Below are 15,667 nucleotides of genomic sequence, written 5' to 3' on the forward strand. Positions count from 1 at the left end.
ATGGAGATGCACAATCATGTGCGCGCACCACGGAGTCCTTCTCCCTCTCTCTGCTGCCTACGGTCAGGCACTCACCGAATGCCGCCCTGGCCAACGACATTCCCAAAGTCGGGGATGACGAGACGGCAAACAGAATAGAATGCCAATGGCAATGGCGATTGCACCAAAGATACGAATTGCTCGTGTTGTGTAATGTGGGTGCTCTCGTCTTGACTCACAGGGCTGGGTTGCGGCTCGGCTGAAGCTGATGGTGGGTGGTGGTGGTGTGGTGCATAGGTGTGTGTGTGGGAGGCCTGGCAGGGCCCACGAATGGATGGCACCGGGATGGACGGATCAGACAGGCGGGCTTTGAGTGAGCATCAAAACATGCGGCGTGCAGAGCCCCCCAGTCGGGGATCGGAGACACCCATGTTTGGATACGCAGCAGCATGCATACGTACTGATAGCTCATCACAAAGTCAGGGAGCCACAGCCCTCGAGTAACAGGTTAGGAACAGTGGGAACCGGTTGTTCCAGTTCCCTCATGCAGCCTCCAGCGCAACCCTGCCCACCGCCTCACTTCTGCCTGCAGATGTCATCGCCTTGGACCACTCAAAGAGACTCATGGCGACTTACACAGAGTGACATTCATCACCCTGGGTAAGTCGAGAACCCAGAGAGCACTGGTGCTTCATTGGGAATACCACCCTGGACACCAATCAACCAACAACACGGGAAGAACGAGGGCGGCGTGAATCCCCGGTTTCTAGGACACTCACTGCACACCCCTGTCGATATGCAAGGCACTTGCACTCACCTCACCCAAAAACTCACTCGCCTTGGCTCCTTGGAGCCTGCAGCTGCAGTGGAATGCACAAAAGTTACCAACGACATCCATCCATCCCACGGTCGCAACCGTCTGGCTCGGCGACCGTACCCAGACCGCTGTTTTCGAAACATTCAGTCCTTTCTCAATCGCTTCATCGAGGAGCAGCCGTCATGGACCAATCGTGCCGGCACGCCAGGCTCTTGGAGCATCACGCTTGGAGGTTAGCCCGCGCGGGGTGGCTTCCAGCCTTCCGACGACGGTCTGTCCCGGCAGAGGATTGGGGCCCCCTGTCACGGAACCGCCTTTGCGGCTGGCCAGCGCGCTGTGGCTGCTGCTTTGATATTGCCAAGCGACCTACGTTCCGTACTTGGGGCCTGGCCAGCCCAGCATCGGATCTTAGTGGTCTCACCGCTTGTCATTTAAGTGGTGAGAAAAAGCAATATCTTGCAGCACCCCTGGCCGCGTTGCATGGGCATCCTGTTCACACCTTTCCTACCAGCGCCGACCCCCCTTCAACTTGTTGGGGTTTGGAGGGCCCCAGTTTGGCCACCTCTCCTAGACTGGACAATCCTCTGGGTCAGCTTTCGCCGGGGTGGCGGATCCCATGACCTGGTAGCCAGCGTGGAATGAAATGGACCGTTCGTATCCTCTCGGCCGACACTTCGGATGGGCAAATTACCAGTGTCTGACGGGTATATGACACGAATACGCACGTTCGCTCGGGCCGGAATTGGGAAAGGATTTCTTTTCCCTCATGACTCCATGCGCTTTGCCGACATGCAGTTTTCAGCTCCTCGGCCCTCCTTGCTTGCTGCCTGTGCTGGCCACCCGGAACGGGTACCGTACCTTCTGGTCGTCGCCGGGCCGCACCCGAGCCCGCCCCCGAGCTCCGGCTCCGTTTTGCCAGATGCCAGACGGCGGCCCAGACATAGACCTTTGACCCACCGACACGCCTATTCGGGGTGGGGCTTGAAAAGCAGCGACTGAGTAAAAGATTGCAAAAGAATATGTGTGTCAATCGCTGACGGGAATTGAGCCCGACGTGGCTGGAATGTGTTAGTTGGGATGTCCATGCCTGAACAGGGCATGATAGGCGCTTACGGGTCGAACCCACAACCTTGAGATTAAGAGTCTCACGCTCTACCGATTGAGCTAGCCGGGCAAGCGGCTTTTGGGTTGTGAGACATTGCCAGTGGGGAGGCTGTTATGTTTCGATAGTTCCTGTGGATCCCAACCCGGCTCCGTCCGCTTCCCAGCCTGCGGGCGCCGTCTCCAGGTTTGGGCGTCCCATCTCATCGTGGAGGCGGCCAAGGACGGTTTCTGGAGCGCGGGAACCTGTGCGCGGGATCCATTCGGGCGCAGAGCGTTTTGCTTTCCAGGGCCGCTGATGGGGCGAGCCCAGATCGGCCATGTTTGAGACACCACATGCCGAAGGAGCATCAAGGTATGTGGCTGGACATTGGCCGCTGAGCTAGTGTCCCTCCTCGAGCATCATGTGATCTTCCGAACATCGGACAGGTTTGAGACCCCGACTTCCTTGAAAGTTTTCCCTTGGCTACCTGACCTCTCCCCTACATTGCTGTACGGCCTATTGCCCCCCCGAATGGGATCTAGGTCTTGGGGAGCGTCCGGGGGCCATCGACGCCCCCCATTCATCCGGGACTCCTGAGAGGGAACAGCTAGAGCCGCCACGAGCGGGGTGGCAAGTCGATCTCATGCCGGGCGCCCTAGAGTACAGAGGGTAAAACATGCATGGACAACATCGGGTGTGCCGCATGGCTGCGTCCGTAAGCAACGGTAGCGCCCTATGGTGCAATTCGCACAGAAGTCTTATGGATGCCATGCTCCATGGTATCAATGAAGCCTATGAGGCCCTTTAGAGGTTTTATCAGGTGACTGGATATATTGGTGCAATCCTTCGGAATATCGATTTGCCCGGCGTTTGTAGCCATCGGTCAAGTCCTCTTCCTCTGCATACCGAGCTTTTGGAAGGTTCCTTTCCACCCAGTTCTGCTCTGCTATGGTGGACTGAAAGGAAAGCCGGAGAGGCAAAGACACAGAAGCTGGTAGGAGGTCGTAATAGCACATGTTAGTATAGGAATAAAGACAGGAGGAAAGAGCAGAAGTTAACGTGTCTTCGCATTGAAGAACAGCAAAGTAGCAGAACGTCATGGACCAGGGGATCACTACCCCTGGAGGCCTATGTTAGTCCCTTCTCAAGCTCAGCGGTATGGCATAGACGTAGAGGAGATTATTCAAAGCACGGGGGAGATGGGGCGCCATAGAAACAAAATCGTATTGGTAAAGCCCATAGAGACGGCTCATTTACTGCGATGCGGCAGCTTCGGCCGCCGACGTGTACATATACAAAGGCAGAGGCCCCCCCTCGGAGCCCCTGCCCGGCCTTCGGCTCTAGAACCACGCGTTGTACTCGGCGGCGCGCTCCTCCACCTCCCGCATGTACTCGGCATGGGTCCGGGGACCGCTGCGACGACGGGACGCCGGGGAGGGGGAGCGGAGGGGGTACGGCGGGACGGCCTGCGCGCCCAGGGTCCGGGCCCGCTCGAGCTCCTCGTCGGTGAGGGGGGGAGGGGGCGGGAGCCGGGTGCCCTCGGGCAGGGGGCGGAGGCGGCCGGCGGGGTCCTGTATCGTTGCGTACGTATTAGCACATGCGGCCTAGCCCGGGGAGACGGTATGGGGGAGGAAAAGGCGAGACGGCGGAAGGTGAAAGGGGGGGGAGAAGGGGTTGGGAGACTTGCCCGCCAGTCTTGGCTGATGCCGATTCCGGCGTGCAGGCGCGTGGCCTGCGCGCTCAGCTCCTCGGCCGAGTAGCCGCCGGGGCTGGAGACGTTGGAGACGGTCCAGCGACGGGGTCCCTCCTAGGGAGCCCGGCCGACCGGGGAGCCGTCTCCCATCGCCGCCATCTCCGCCCGGCGGAAGGCGGCGCGGCGACCGGTGGCGGCGCCGGCGATGGGGATGGGAAGGGAGGGGGCCACCGAGCGCGAGCGCGAGCGGTTGGCCGGGTGGGAAGGGCCGGAGCCAGGGGCCAGAGAGATGCGGCCCGCGGAGGAGACGGGGGAGCGGGCGTGGGCGCGGGCGCGGCTGCCCAACGCCGGGACACGGTCCAGGACCGAGGACCCGGACCCGCCGTCGCCGGCGCCGGCATGCTGCTGCTGCTGTCGGGCCTGGGCCTGGGCGAGGGGGCTGGCGGCCCGGTGGCGGGCTCGGCCTCGCTGCTCCTCGGGGGAGGCGCCGCCGCCGTTCTCCTGGGGCTTTTTTTGGTCCTGTTAGGTTCCGCTGGCGGTTCGGGAGGGGGAGGATGCCGTGTGTGTACATACCTTGGCATCGTAGGCGGGGCCGCGAGACATGGTGCTTGGCTTCTTTGATGATGCTGGGCTCCGTGGTGTCAGTGTTTGTGTGAAAGGAGGCGATGAATGTGTATAGAATAGTGTTGAGAGGAGTTTTTTCTTTGGAGGACCAAGGGAGCTCACATGAAAGAAGGGGGTGCTGGTTTATAGACGGAGAATCCGACGCAGAGAAGCTCGGCTATGATTCTTCTGGAGGAGGAGACGAGACGGCAGCAGAGATTTGACTCTGGTCGACGGTGGTACGGCGGCTTTGCTGGGGTTCAACGGGGTCAAGGACGCGGTAGACTGGCGATGACGAGAGCGCAGTAGCTTTGACGATGACTGGTCTTGTAGAGAGCGACGGCTCAGTGACTCGAGGCTTTCTGTGGTTGACCTTTGACTCTGGCGGCTATTGGAGAGTGAGCAGGAAGTTGTGAGTATGGACAGTGAGCTTGAAAGAAGAGAAGAAAGACACGTCCTTGATGACGGACTTGGTGGGTTGAAGGTGTACGTATGTCCTTCGATAAAAGAAAAGGGGAGCTATAACGGTTTCGTTGTAATAAAGATTTCTGTTGAGCCAGCAAGGAGGGGACAATCAGAAGTTGAAGGAAAGGAAAGAAGAGAAAAGGAAGTTTACAGGGCGAGCTAGAGTAGGAGAAGGCAGAGGGTGCCCCGTGGTGGATATATGTGATGATGTCGTTAGGGCTTCAGAATCCACTCACCTTGCCCAAGCCGCCACTTGCAAGATGTAGGTGAAGAACGTATGCGGCTGAGCAGGTTTGATGCCGTCGTGGTGTCGTTTTGTTGTTGAGCTGAAGACGGCCTGTGGTCCATCCTGAAAGCCTGTCAAGATGCCTCGGCGTCCGGAGGCACAGCATCACGTTGAAGCACATGCCCGCTCTTGGGGCTGGGAAAAGAGAGAAATCAAAGAAACCAAGTGTTGGCCATCAGCAAGTAATCATTAAGGGTATTATTCTATCCCGCAACTAAGATGCTCATAGCCTGCATCGTCTACTTCTCCAACTCCAACGTCGCGGATCTAAGCCAGCGTTCCAGGTAAAGTATCAAGTGCTCCCATCTTTTCGCTCTTTTCCCCTACGTATCTACTGCGCCTTTGCCTTTTACTGTTCATAATGTTCGTAATGCTTCGCCATGGCGGCCTTCCCAATGGCATCCAGGTTGTCGCTGACGAACCGTGTAGCCTTCTCCTGGATCATGAATCCAAGGTCATCCTCGAGGGTCGTCTCCGGTACAACCCCGTAGCTCTTATCGCCCTCGAAGATGATTTTCTTGAGGGCCTTCATCAGGCAGCCGCGATACTGGCATGACTGGGGGTCACCAGGAGTGGCAGCAGGAACCAACTCCTTGATATGCGCCAAGATGGTCTCCTGGCTCTGCTTGCGCATGAACTCACTCAAGCGGCCCATGTATTCTTTTTCGACGCCGAAACGCTGAAACGCCTCCTCGCGAACCGCCTGCCGTGACGTCCGTTCCTCCATGAACCGCGTTTCTGCTCGGCAACGGGGGAGAAACTCCTCGATCCACTTGCTGAAGCCCGGCCTGGAGTTCATGCGTTTCCGGTCCTTGGAGTTGAGCTTCTTGCTGCCCGGCTCTGTGTCTTGGCTGTTGGACCCCGAGGCTGTACTTGACCCCGCTGCAGGGCCTGCGTCGTCTCCAGGCCGAACCACAAACATCCGGCACTGGGCGGCATACTCGTACATGTCGTTGCGAGAAGAAAAGGGGCCGTCCGAGAATCTGCCAATGTCTAGCCCTAGGAATCGCAGGATCTCGTTCTGGTCGCTCGTGAGGTGCACCTTGGCCCAGTTCTTGTGAAGTTTCTCAATCTCAGGGACCCGCAGCCAGAGGGACCTTTCATCGACGGTGAGCCCGTATGGCCTGACGATGGTGCCGAGGATACTCCAGAGGTCGCCGTGCGCGTGTTTGAATAGAGACCACTGCAGCTTGTCCAAGGAGTTGCAGATGGCGAGGTCGACCTGGATGTAGCGTCTGTTTACGGCGTCGTCGTTTGGCCAAGGGACAGCGTAGTGATCACCTGTATTTCCATATTTGACATAGTCCGCCCCCAGAGCAGCTTGGATGGCGAGGCGTGCCTCATCCTTGGAAGCAAATGCGACAGCTGTGGACGGCCCCAGGACGGCCGCTTTCTCCCAGGCAACCAGGATGTCAATGTCGCCGAAGTCCGTCTTCTCGGGGCCCTCGATGGGGCTGGCAACGCATACGTAGATACTGCGGAGGGCTGCATGGCAGCGAGATTTGACGAGTTCGTAGATGTCTGGGGGCATCCTTGGAGTATGGAGGGGGCTGTCGCCCGAGGCAAAGACGGAACCCCCCATGATGCAAGACAAGCCCGGCTCCTTCCCACGCAGGTGAAATGCAAACGAACAGAACCCGGGTGTTGCTTGTTTAGCCCTTCATTCTACCTCAAATGTTTCCAATGGATTGCGTGCGGAAAGGGAGAGATGTTGATGGAGTAAGAATAGTGAGAAGAACGGAAGAGGGAGGAACTGCAGAGGCCTCGGTGAGTCAGTGGGATGGGTGTGACTCAAACGGCCGTGCCAACAAACTGCGCTCCAGCCTGAGAAGAAAAAGCGCGAAGAATCCAAGTTTAAATATCGAGTCGTCTCAAGGTAAGGTTTTGTGTTTTCTTGGAGAGGTTCTCGTGCTGAGGATGAAGGTGGGAAGGAATGGTAGACCAATGCCTGTTTGTGGCGGGCAACCACTGTGTGGACCTACGATGGCACTGTCTGCTGCACAGTCAGCATCACATCACTGGGAGAAGGTTCGGTATAGTTGAACAGTGGCACGAAGCTATTGCAACTTCATAGAGCTGGAATAAATGCAAAGAAATAATTTCGATGAAGTTGTAAGAATGACTTTCATTTCCAAGGCTAAATACAAAGCAAGTTTCTAGCCACTAAGACTCTCTTCGGCAGCAAAGCTAGCTCCCGCAAATTCCAACAGCATATACCGACAAGAGATCCACAGAGAAGCTTTTTGTACGAAGAAGGAGCCGGTCTTTGTTGATGTTCCATTGCCTTGTTGTTCTGGGGTAGTGCCGCAGGTGCACGGAGGGAGTAGGAGGTCACACTCGGGAACAAGTGGGGCCAGTGCCGGGCAAGTTGGACAACACCTTCGGAGAAGCTTCCGGCCATCCTGAAAGAGGGAATAGAGCCCACGGCACACTTATCTCGTGCCACAAACGGGAGACACATGCGGCTCAAATCACTCAGCCGCATAAAGGCTTGGATTTTAGGGCTTGTAACGGCCTCGACCTTGACTTTACAACAGAGGAAGGAACAGGGCTTGCAGGGCCCACGATTTCGAAGTTTCGGCGGCACAACAACTCTTTCCCTCTCCTTTGATTGCATACCTCGACCGCACTCCTCGTACCGACCTCAAACCTCCCCCTCGCGTTGGGAATAAGACGCTTGCCACTTTCACCTTTCTCTCATATCAAGTCCCTGACCAAACCATCATTGGTCAAGACGTGCCTACTCTTCCTAATTTCGAGACAGTCATCTAGGAATCTCTGGCTGTGCCCAGGCATCGTCTCGCGAGAACTCCTTGTGTCTCGGCACCCATAAACAACGCGTTAAGCATACCAAAACAACCCTTTTGTCATCATCTGGGCTCCCTTGGACAGCCAACTGTTCGATCCGAGCTAAACATCCGCGGACACCAGCAGGTTGGTTGGGGCTACCCTAGTCTCACGAGGACCTCCTCATATCTCTGACCCATTCAGAATTTTCCGGCTTGATCGCTTCCCAACTTGAGAACCGTTTCCCAAGCCACGATTCAGCATGAGCAACGTCCGGGACTTTAGACCCGACGCGGTCAAAATGGCCGCTCTTGCCAACTCAAAAGCCAAGGCTGCGAAGCGTCCGCGCATCGTCGAGCTGTAAGTTGAATCCAACGCAGCTAAATATCTCCCAAGACTCACATACGGCAGTAATGTCAAAGACTCCGTTCATATTCACTGCGGCAAAAAGACCTTCATCGTGTACCGTGACATCGTCGCCGCGGGCTCGATGTATTTCGAGTGCGCCTTTTTCGGGTTCTTCGAGGAGGCATACACCCAGGAGATCCAATTTGAAGGCGATGTCAGCCCTGGAGCCCTTGAGTTCTACCTTAATCTTGCACACAGCTGGTTCTTCGAGATAAAGTTTCACGGCATCAAGGTTGTGCCCACTCAGGCCTTCGACGGGGTGATTCGCGCCGTCCAGAAGGAGCCTCGCAAGAGAGCGCACTTGAACATCCCCCATGTCAAGCTCAAGAAGATGGTGGAGACCATCATCCTCGCCGATCGCTTCCTTCACCGGTCGCTTCTATGTATCTTGAGACAGATGTTTCTCTCCCTTCTCGACTTCACCCACAGATGCTGGGTGGATCTCAAGGCCGAGGCCCGTGAGTGGGACATGCTGTTCCACGTCGAAATCATGGTCGACTACATTGACGCGTTCCACCTTCTTTCGACGGGCCACGACGACGAGGGATTTCTCAGAGCCGCACTCACCGAATCTTTCTACTGGTTCAGCCTCAACACGCCGTCGCTCAGACAGCACTTCAAGCCGCTCATGAAGCCCGAGTTCGTCGCTGAGTGGAGCAGAGATAGAACCGGTCACGAAGAGTCGGAGATGTTCTCCCGTGCCCGCGGCATATTTGCGACCGATCAGTTGATCTTTGCATCGCAGACTCGCATCCAAAAGAATCGTCGCTTCAAGCGCATCATGAACCTGTGCCCTCCCCAGGACAGGCAGAAATGGCTGCCTTGGGTTGACGATTGCAAAGAGAAGCAGATTCGCGTCAAGCACCTGCACGCCGTCGTTAAGTCTACCAGCCGTGAGAAGCCCCCCCACGCCCGCAACCCCAACACAACTGCATTCCCTCAACAACCTACGGCTTCTACTCCTTCCAACCAGCCCTTCGATGGCGCCAATAATCATTTTCACCCGGCCGTCAATGCACGTGGAACTCGCGGACGTGGCCGAGGTCGTGGAACCCGTGGAGGTCTCATTTCAACCCGCGGCCATCACCATGTGGCTGCAACCCATGCTCCCGCACACCCCGGCCATCTCCCGACTTTGTTCACTGGGGGTCATTTCCATGCCGCGGCTCAGATCTCGAATCAGCTTGCACACTGGCCGGGTGTCATTAATGCGGTTCAGCCTCAAACCCAAGGTCCACAGATTTCGAGCGTTGCCAACAATATCCAGGCTTGGGTGTCTGCCGGCGGTCACAATGCTGTTCAATACCTACAGACTCAGGCTCAGCAAGGTCAACTTCAGACGAACCAACTCCAACAGGGCCAAACTCAGGTGAGCCAGCCCGTGGCGAATCAACCTCAGCAGAACCAGCAGCATCAGCCGAATCAAGTCCAGCACCAGGAGGTTCAGGGTCAAGAGCAGCAGCATGATCAGCAGTTGGATCTTCAGCCTCAGCAGAATCAGCCCCAGCAGAATGAGGCTCCTAACATTCCGAACGTGCTGAACCAGAACCAGAACCAGCAGAACCTTTCGCAGCAAACAGCTCAAGCCAATGAGAATGGAAACGACTCTACTGTAACGACCCATGGCACAGCCTCCTCTGCGTCCCAATCTTATAATGGCGCAACCCGTGGACAATCTTCTCGAGGCAGAGGCCGTGGAAACGGTAGAGGTCGAGGTGGCCGTGGTGGCCGTGGCCGTGGCCGAGGTCGAGGTCGAGGCAGCGGACTGGCTCATGGCGGTGCCTGATATACCATCACGCATTCAGATTCATGATTGTCGAGAACCAGGCTCTACCACGAACGAGCCATCGAAAATTCTGGAGAGGGCAACAGAATACCCTCGGGAATGCTTACAACGAACGATTTCCATTTTTCTTTCTTTTCAAACCCGTTTTTACTCTTGACATGTCCCTCCTTTCTGGTACATCCAGACCGAAGAGGCACCATGGAGAACCAATATTCGCTTCCGACGCGGCCTTCCCTTGCAGAAGGGTCTAATTCGGCAACCATTACAATTTTTTTCTTCTTCTGACTGTTATTCTTCTCTTCTTACGAACCGCATCGGGGTTCGAAGATGGGCTCCGTCCCAACTTTCAAATTTGTGTCTGGTAAATTGGTATCCGGTTTAGTGTTACGACGATCAAATGCTTGTTTTCATAGGCCTTAGAGGCTCAAAATCATGTCGATTGGTATTGCGAGGGTGTCTTAGTACCATGGGGTTAACGTCAAAAATCTTAGGCAGTCGAGACTGTGGCCTAGGTACAAGGTAGATTCGATAGCAAACATGCAGATTTCTGCCGTCTATTGTTGTGTTCAATTCGTCGTAAGAACGTATGCAGCTTGTTCTCAATATCTTCAACGCATTGGCCATCCCATACGTAGCATAAATGACATGCGACAGCACATTGTCTATTAAACACTGCACCAAAAAAAATCTCAGAGTACTTTTGACGATATATTTGACGTTCAGTTCCAAATGCCATGCTTGTTATTCGCAATGCATAAATAATCCCAATAGAATGTGGTTCTAACGAAAGCTCACGCACGGCGTGCAATACGATACATACATTTGGTTGAATTATGATTTTACTCAGCTGGAGCGAAGCTCCTGGCTGCCTTGTCTTGACGCCGTGACGGACTTGATGTGCAGCTCAAAGTCTCCGTCCTGCTCGGCAAAGAAGCTAGTTTCCTGTTAGATTCATCCATATTAAACATGATTAGGGCACCTTTCTCACCTCCGGATCATGATGTTTACTCTCTTGATGCTTGCCAAATCGAGCGGCGCGGTGTCGTTCTGAACTCGGCCGCGGAAGGTGGGCACAAAATCGGCGATGGGTATAACGACCTTCTCAACTTGGCCGTCGAGATGGTTGACCGCCGGGAGCTGGAAGTTGTACTCCCAACTAACACCAGACTGCTCAACGCCGTTGATGGGCGGCGGAACCGTGTCCTTGAGGTTGAAGGAGTACGTCTTCCCGTCCGCGTAGGGGATCTCCAGAGTGATGGTGTCGTAAGCCGAGATGTCGATGCTCGGCCAGTCGTCGACGGTCCTCTGGGAGGCGAAGCCGGCACCGCCCAGCGTTGCGTAGTCCAAGTTTCCGTGGAAGTTTGCAATGGATTCGGAAAACGGATTTCCGGCCGCGCCGGCCTCGATGATGTCCAAAGCCGAATGACTCGTGCCGTTGCGGACCGTGTCGTCGGAAGCGACCCACTGGCTCTTGTCCCAGGGAGTGAAAAGAGCCGCCGAGGCCAGAGCCCGGAGGGCGACAGCGGGGATGTGCATGGCGATTCGGAGCTGATGTCTTGGCTTTTATTCTAGTAGCTGCGTTGCGGGAAACGAGTTGACGGCGATCAATAATTACTGGAGCCTAGGCGCGCTCCCACAACCTGGGCGGGTGAGCCAGCTATTTAATCTCGGGACCGCTGTCGTTCGTCTCCGCTAGCAGCGTTTATTATACTTTCCATGCCAAGAGACTCTCGTCTTTTTTGGAACCACTCGGGACGGTCGAATACTCCGGGCCAGTCCATCGTGGGCTCATTTGCACGCCAAACTCTAAATTTTCTGCTGATCAACCCCGTGCTGTGGTTCACCCAGCTGTGGAGGCTTCAATCAACGATGTCATGGATCCGGGATCTTCGCTCTTGTCAACAAAAGCACAGCCGCGAGCCAAGTTTGCCGGGATTACCGAGAACAAATTGCCAAGGAACCGAACCCCCTTTGACTCCTAAAGCGACACATTTTAAGACAACTGACGTTATAATGGATCCACTTTTGGTCGACTGGCATTGAATGTCAAGAGGCCTGTTGTATTACAACTAAACCTGAGCGGCTAACAAAAAGGGGCCAGAATCGTGGCAGAGAGCATCGTGAAGCACTGTAACGTCGCCCACCCCCTTTTGGCCACCCCCACTGTTGGCCACCCTATTTACACCAAAAACAGCGTTTTTACTAATTCTATATCAAATTAAATAGTATATATAGAATATATTTAAAAGCTAAAATAGATAAACTAATATTATATATAAGCTATAATATTTTTTATAATCTATTATTTTAAGCTAATTATAGTATATAAAAGATTTAAGCTTAAAACTAAAAACTGTTAAGATTTAGTAGTAAAGTACTAGTAATTCTTAACACTTAAAAATCTTAGTTTTAAAAATAAATACTATATAAAAAATCTTAAATAAAAAATAATTAGTTATATTACTATTAATAGTAGTATATTTTAGTATAAATAGATTATATTTATTAATTTATTACTATAATATACTAGTTTTAAGAATTTACTAAGAAATATTTATATAAGGAAATTTAAAAATTAATATTACTAAGTAAAAGATTTTTTAAGTAACTAAACTATTTAGTAATTAAAGTAAATATATTTTTAAAAGAGTTTTACTTTTTTTGTTTTTTATATATCTATTTTATTTCTATATATATTATATATCTATTTTAGTATATAGTTTTTTAAAAGCTTTATACCTTTAGTTTAAGTAAATAAACAACTTATTTATTTAAGTAAGAATTAATAATCTATATTTTACTTATAGGTATTAATAGTAAGTGTATTTATAGCTATAGTATTTAATTTAATATAGAATTCGTGAAAACACTGTTTTTGGTGTAAATGGGGGTGGCCAAGTGTGGGGGTGGCCAAAAGTGGGTGGGCGACGTTAGCGCGCGTCCCACGCGCCACCATGCGCGTAAGCACGTGACTATCATATTCTACGCCTAAAAGATCACTCTCTTTTACTTACAGGCTCGTTCCCACACTTCGACTCACAACATAGAAGCATGTCCTTCTCTTGCTGGGTTCTCAACCATTCACTTCAATTTAATCACAAACGCGGGGTTTCTATATACACGTTCTTATCTCTCTTTTGATACCGTCGAATTTGCTGATTTTTTAAGGCTTGTAACGTCATCAAGGATTTCTTCCTCCACTTTTCCTATGTTTATACACCAGTTCCCAACTTGGAAGAGCTTCAGTGGTTTATATCAACTTCAGAGTAAAAACAGAGTTGCTACTTTAGTGTTGGAATAGTCGGCACCGGAGTGAATATTAATACCATCCCAACCGAAAAGATTTTCTTTTTGGAGTTCAAGATCGCATGTGGACAAACCAAGCGTTTCAACAAGCTGAATCTCAGCAAATGCCGCCTCCTTCTGTTTTCTGTCCAGTGTCCTGCTTCACATCCCCTCTGCTGACTCTGCCTCCTGCAACCTACGGACCGAGATTTACCGAGGTGGCTAGTTAAAGGACCATAAATTCTGGCTCCGCAATAAGTTGACATACACTAGAATTACCGAAGGATCTTGTTGACAAACGCCGAACATCAACTATCGGATCCTTCCGAAGCTGCCCCCCCGCCAGAAAGGGGATTCCAACCAACCCATAGCCCAAATGTCATATTCATAGGTTACATCGTGTCAAGAGGCTCTCCATCGTTTCCCATCATCTGGGGACTTGAATGGATAGAGCGGTCTCTTTTGCCGAGATGGATTTCGGGCCCGCACAACATGTTACATCGGGTCCGCTTTACGACAAAGAAACATTGGAGACTCCGCTCTAGGCTCCAAGCGAACAGCACTTATTGAGATTCCTGAGTGTTTGGTGGACTCTAAATCCTGCCCTTCCTGCCCTTCCGGCCTTTCCATCGGAGCTGCCTATTCACCGTAGTTCGGGGTGGATAGGTAGCCCTAGACTCAAGCTAAAATCTCACCTAAGTTCCATTTATTATGGCCTGTCAGATATTCAATCTTCAGGTTTTCCGCTACCATTATACTCATTCCTTCCGTGGGTGCCGTACAGGAGCGATGCTTAGCAATGTAGGTTGTTCATGTCTCGCGGTGTTTGGAGTTGCGGGTGACGTTCCCAACGTGCCCACCAATATAGGTAGTATCTGGGCGTTTACACAAGCAATTTTCAAACATTGTCGATAGGCGAACTCGACCCGACCCGCTAGTGGAGTCTGCACAAGCTTGCAGTAGTTTCTTGAACCGCTCTGGCGTAGGTGAGGCTATTCCGTCTTCAGCACAGGTCAGCGGCTCACTTACAGGGCTGACCGGTCTTGAGCGGGGATCCGGGTTTAGCTTAACTGAATGAAGCAGGCTCATATTATGTCTCGTGTAGGGGTGGCAATTTTATGGCGGATATTTTGAAAAGAACTTTGGTATTGTGCAGGGGTTTGCTCCAGGTTATCCCGAGCTTGGATTGAAAATGGAATTGCGGCTCGAGGCTTTTTCTTCTAGATTTTACATATAAAAGAACAAAGGTTTTTAGATTCAATGTATTTTTTCTCGGCACCATCACCTCTTTAGACAAGTAACCAAAAGCCGAGCCATCTCAGTTCCTCAAAATGGTCAACTTCGCCCTCTCCGCCTTGGCCGTTCTGGCCGTTGCACCTTTCATCGGTGCCGCCCCTACCACCGCCCAGACTGACGCCGTCGAGGCCTTCTCCTTCGTCAAGTGGGTCGACGGCATCATTGCCAACCCCGATGGTGACAACCTGACCCCAGAGGAGGCCGTCGAGGCCTGGTCTGCCACTATCAACGCTACCAGCACCGCTACCGAGGGCGGTTTGCTCCAGAAGCGTGTCTCCTGCAACAACTTGGTCAACACCGAGGCTTACGTTAGTGTTTTCTTTATGATATCCGGATTGCGGCCTGTAAACTAACAGTAACCAGGTTCCTGACGCCGTGTGGTGCATTAACGACCTTGCCCGCAAGGGGAGCCAGGCTTGTGTTGTCCAAGCTGTCTCTGTCTTCTGCGTCTACGGAAACGCGCAGATCACTGGCGTGAAGGGAGGTACTAACGCGGCCACCGTGTCTTCGTCTTGGTAAGTTTCATCCACCTAGTGAGTGATGAGGACAGAAAACTGATGTCACGGATGCAGCAACGACGTCGCGCGTGGTGCCGGCTTTGTCATGGATAGCTGCACTCGTGCGGATAACACGGTTCAAGGCTCAGAGTTTGCTTACGGCAACGGCAACCTCCTCGTTCACATTCGCCGTCCTGGTAACTGATTTCACCTCAGTTTACGAAGGCTTGAACAGATAAGCTGCACAGTCCTGGGTTGTTTATCCTATGATGTCGCAGGTTTCTGCACGCTAAGGACAAGATTATGATTCATGCCGCCCTCGGGGTAGTAGATGTATTAATGTTAATGATAAATTGCCTCGTACCTTTTGCTCCTCTATAAGAGTACATTCCATGCTAATACAATTCCGTATTCCATTTTCACGTTTGTGTCATGTAGAATAAATATTATCGGGAGATGATCAGTCATATTCAGGTACTAGAAGAGAGCAAACTCGAACAGTAAAATACCTGTTGTCTCTTAAGAAATGAGAAAACGGGAGGGGGAAAGGACTAGGTCGCATTCGGCTATTTGTCAACCTGATGTAGTGTTGCTGCATTATACTGCAAGTTCGTAATGGAATCAACTGATTCAGAGAGCGAGTCATTGACCAAGGAATTATCTCCTCTAGACTGTATCAGC

General features: G+C 52.5%; 5 protein-coding genes across 5 annotated transcripts; 2 read left to right on the plus strand and 3 right to left on the minus strand.

The window, feature by feature from the left end:
* Positions 1 to 3,220: 3,220 nt before the first annotated feature.
* Positions 3,221 to 4,176, minus strand: EsH8_VI_000389 (uncharacterized protein; the record flags this gene model as incomplete). Its single annotated transcript, XM_083271642.1, has 3 exons — positions 3,221 to 3,451; positions 3,706 to 4,074; positions 4,147 to 4,176. The coding sequence occupies 3 exons, from the start codon at positions 4,174 to 4,176 to the stop codon at positions 3,221 to 3,223; spliced, it is 630 nt and encodes a 209-aa protein (XP_083126816.1).
* Positions 4,177 to 5,276: 1,100 nt separating this feature from the next.
* On the minus strand, positions 5,277 to 6,509 carry EsH8_VI_000390 (uncharacterized protein; the record flags this gene model as incomplete). The annotated part of the gene is made up of 1 exon (XM_083271643.1): positions 5,277 to 6,509. The coding sequence occupies one exon, from the start codon at positions 6,507 to 6,509 to the stop codon at positions 5,277 to 5,279; it is 1,233 nt and encodes a 410-aa protein (XP_083126817.1).
* Positions 6,510 to 8,015: 1,506 nt separating this feature from the next.
* On the plus strand, positions 8,016 to 9,908 carry EsH8_VI_000391 (uncharacterized protein; the record flags this gene model as incomplete). Its single annotated transcript, XM_083271644.1, has 2 exons — positions 8,016 to 8,074; positions 8,126 to 9,908. The coding sequence occupies 2 exons, from the start codon at positions 8,016 to 8,018 to the stop codon at positions 9,906 to 9,908; spliced, it is 1,842 nt and encodes a 613-aa protein (XP_083126818.1).
* An 843-nt stretch (positions 9,909 to 10,751) lies between these two features.
* Positions 10,752 to 11,444, minus strand: EsH8_VI_000392 (CIA30 family protein; the record flags this gene model as incomplete). Its single annotated transcript, XM_083271645.1, has 2 exons — positions 10,752 to 10,842; positions 10,897 to 11,444. 2 exons carry the CDS (start codon positions 11,442 to 11,444, stop codon positions 10,752 to 10,754), a joined length of 639 nt encoding a protein of 212 aa, XP_083126819.1.
* Positions 11,445 to 14,524: 3,080 nt separating this feature from the next.
* EsH8_VI_000393 (uncharacterized protein) lies at positions 14,525 to 15,191 on the plus strand (the record flags this gene model as incomplete). Its single annotated transcript, XM_083271646.1, has 3 exons — positions 14,525 to 14,797; positions 14,853 to 15,004; positions 15,062 to 15,191. The coding sequence occupies 3 exons, from the start codon at positions 14,525 to 14,527 to the stop codon at positions 15,189 to 15,191; spliced, it is 555 nt and encodes a 184-aa protein (XP_083126820.1).
* Between the last annotated feature and the right edge of the window lie 476 nt (positions 15,192 to 15,667).

Source organism: Colletotrichum jinshuiense, chromosome 6, assembly GCF_051148585.1.
Source record: "Colletotrichum jinshuiense chromosome 6, complete sequence".
In the NCBI taxonomy this organism is placed as follows: domain Eukaryota; kingdom Fungi; phylum Ascomycota; class Sordariomycetes; order Glomerellales; family Glomerellaceae; genus Colletotrichum; species Colletotrichum jinshuiense.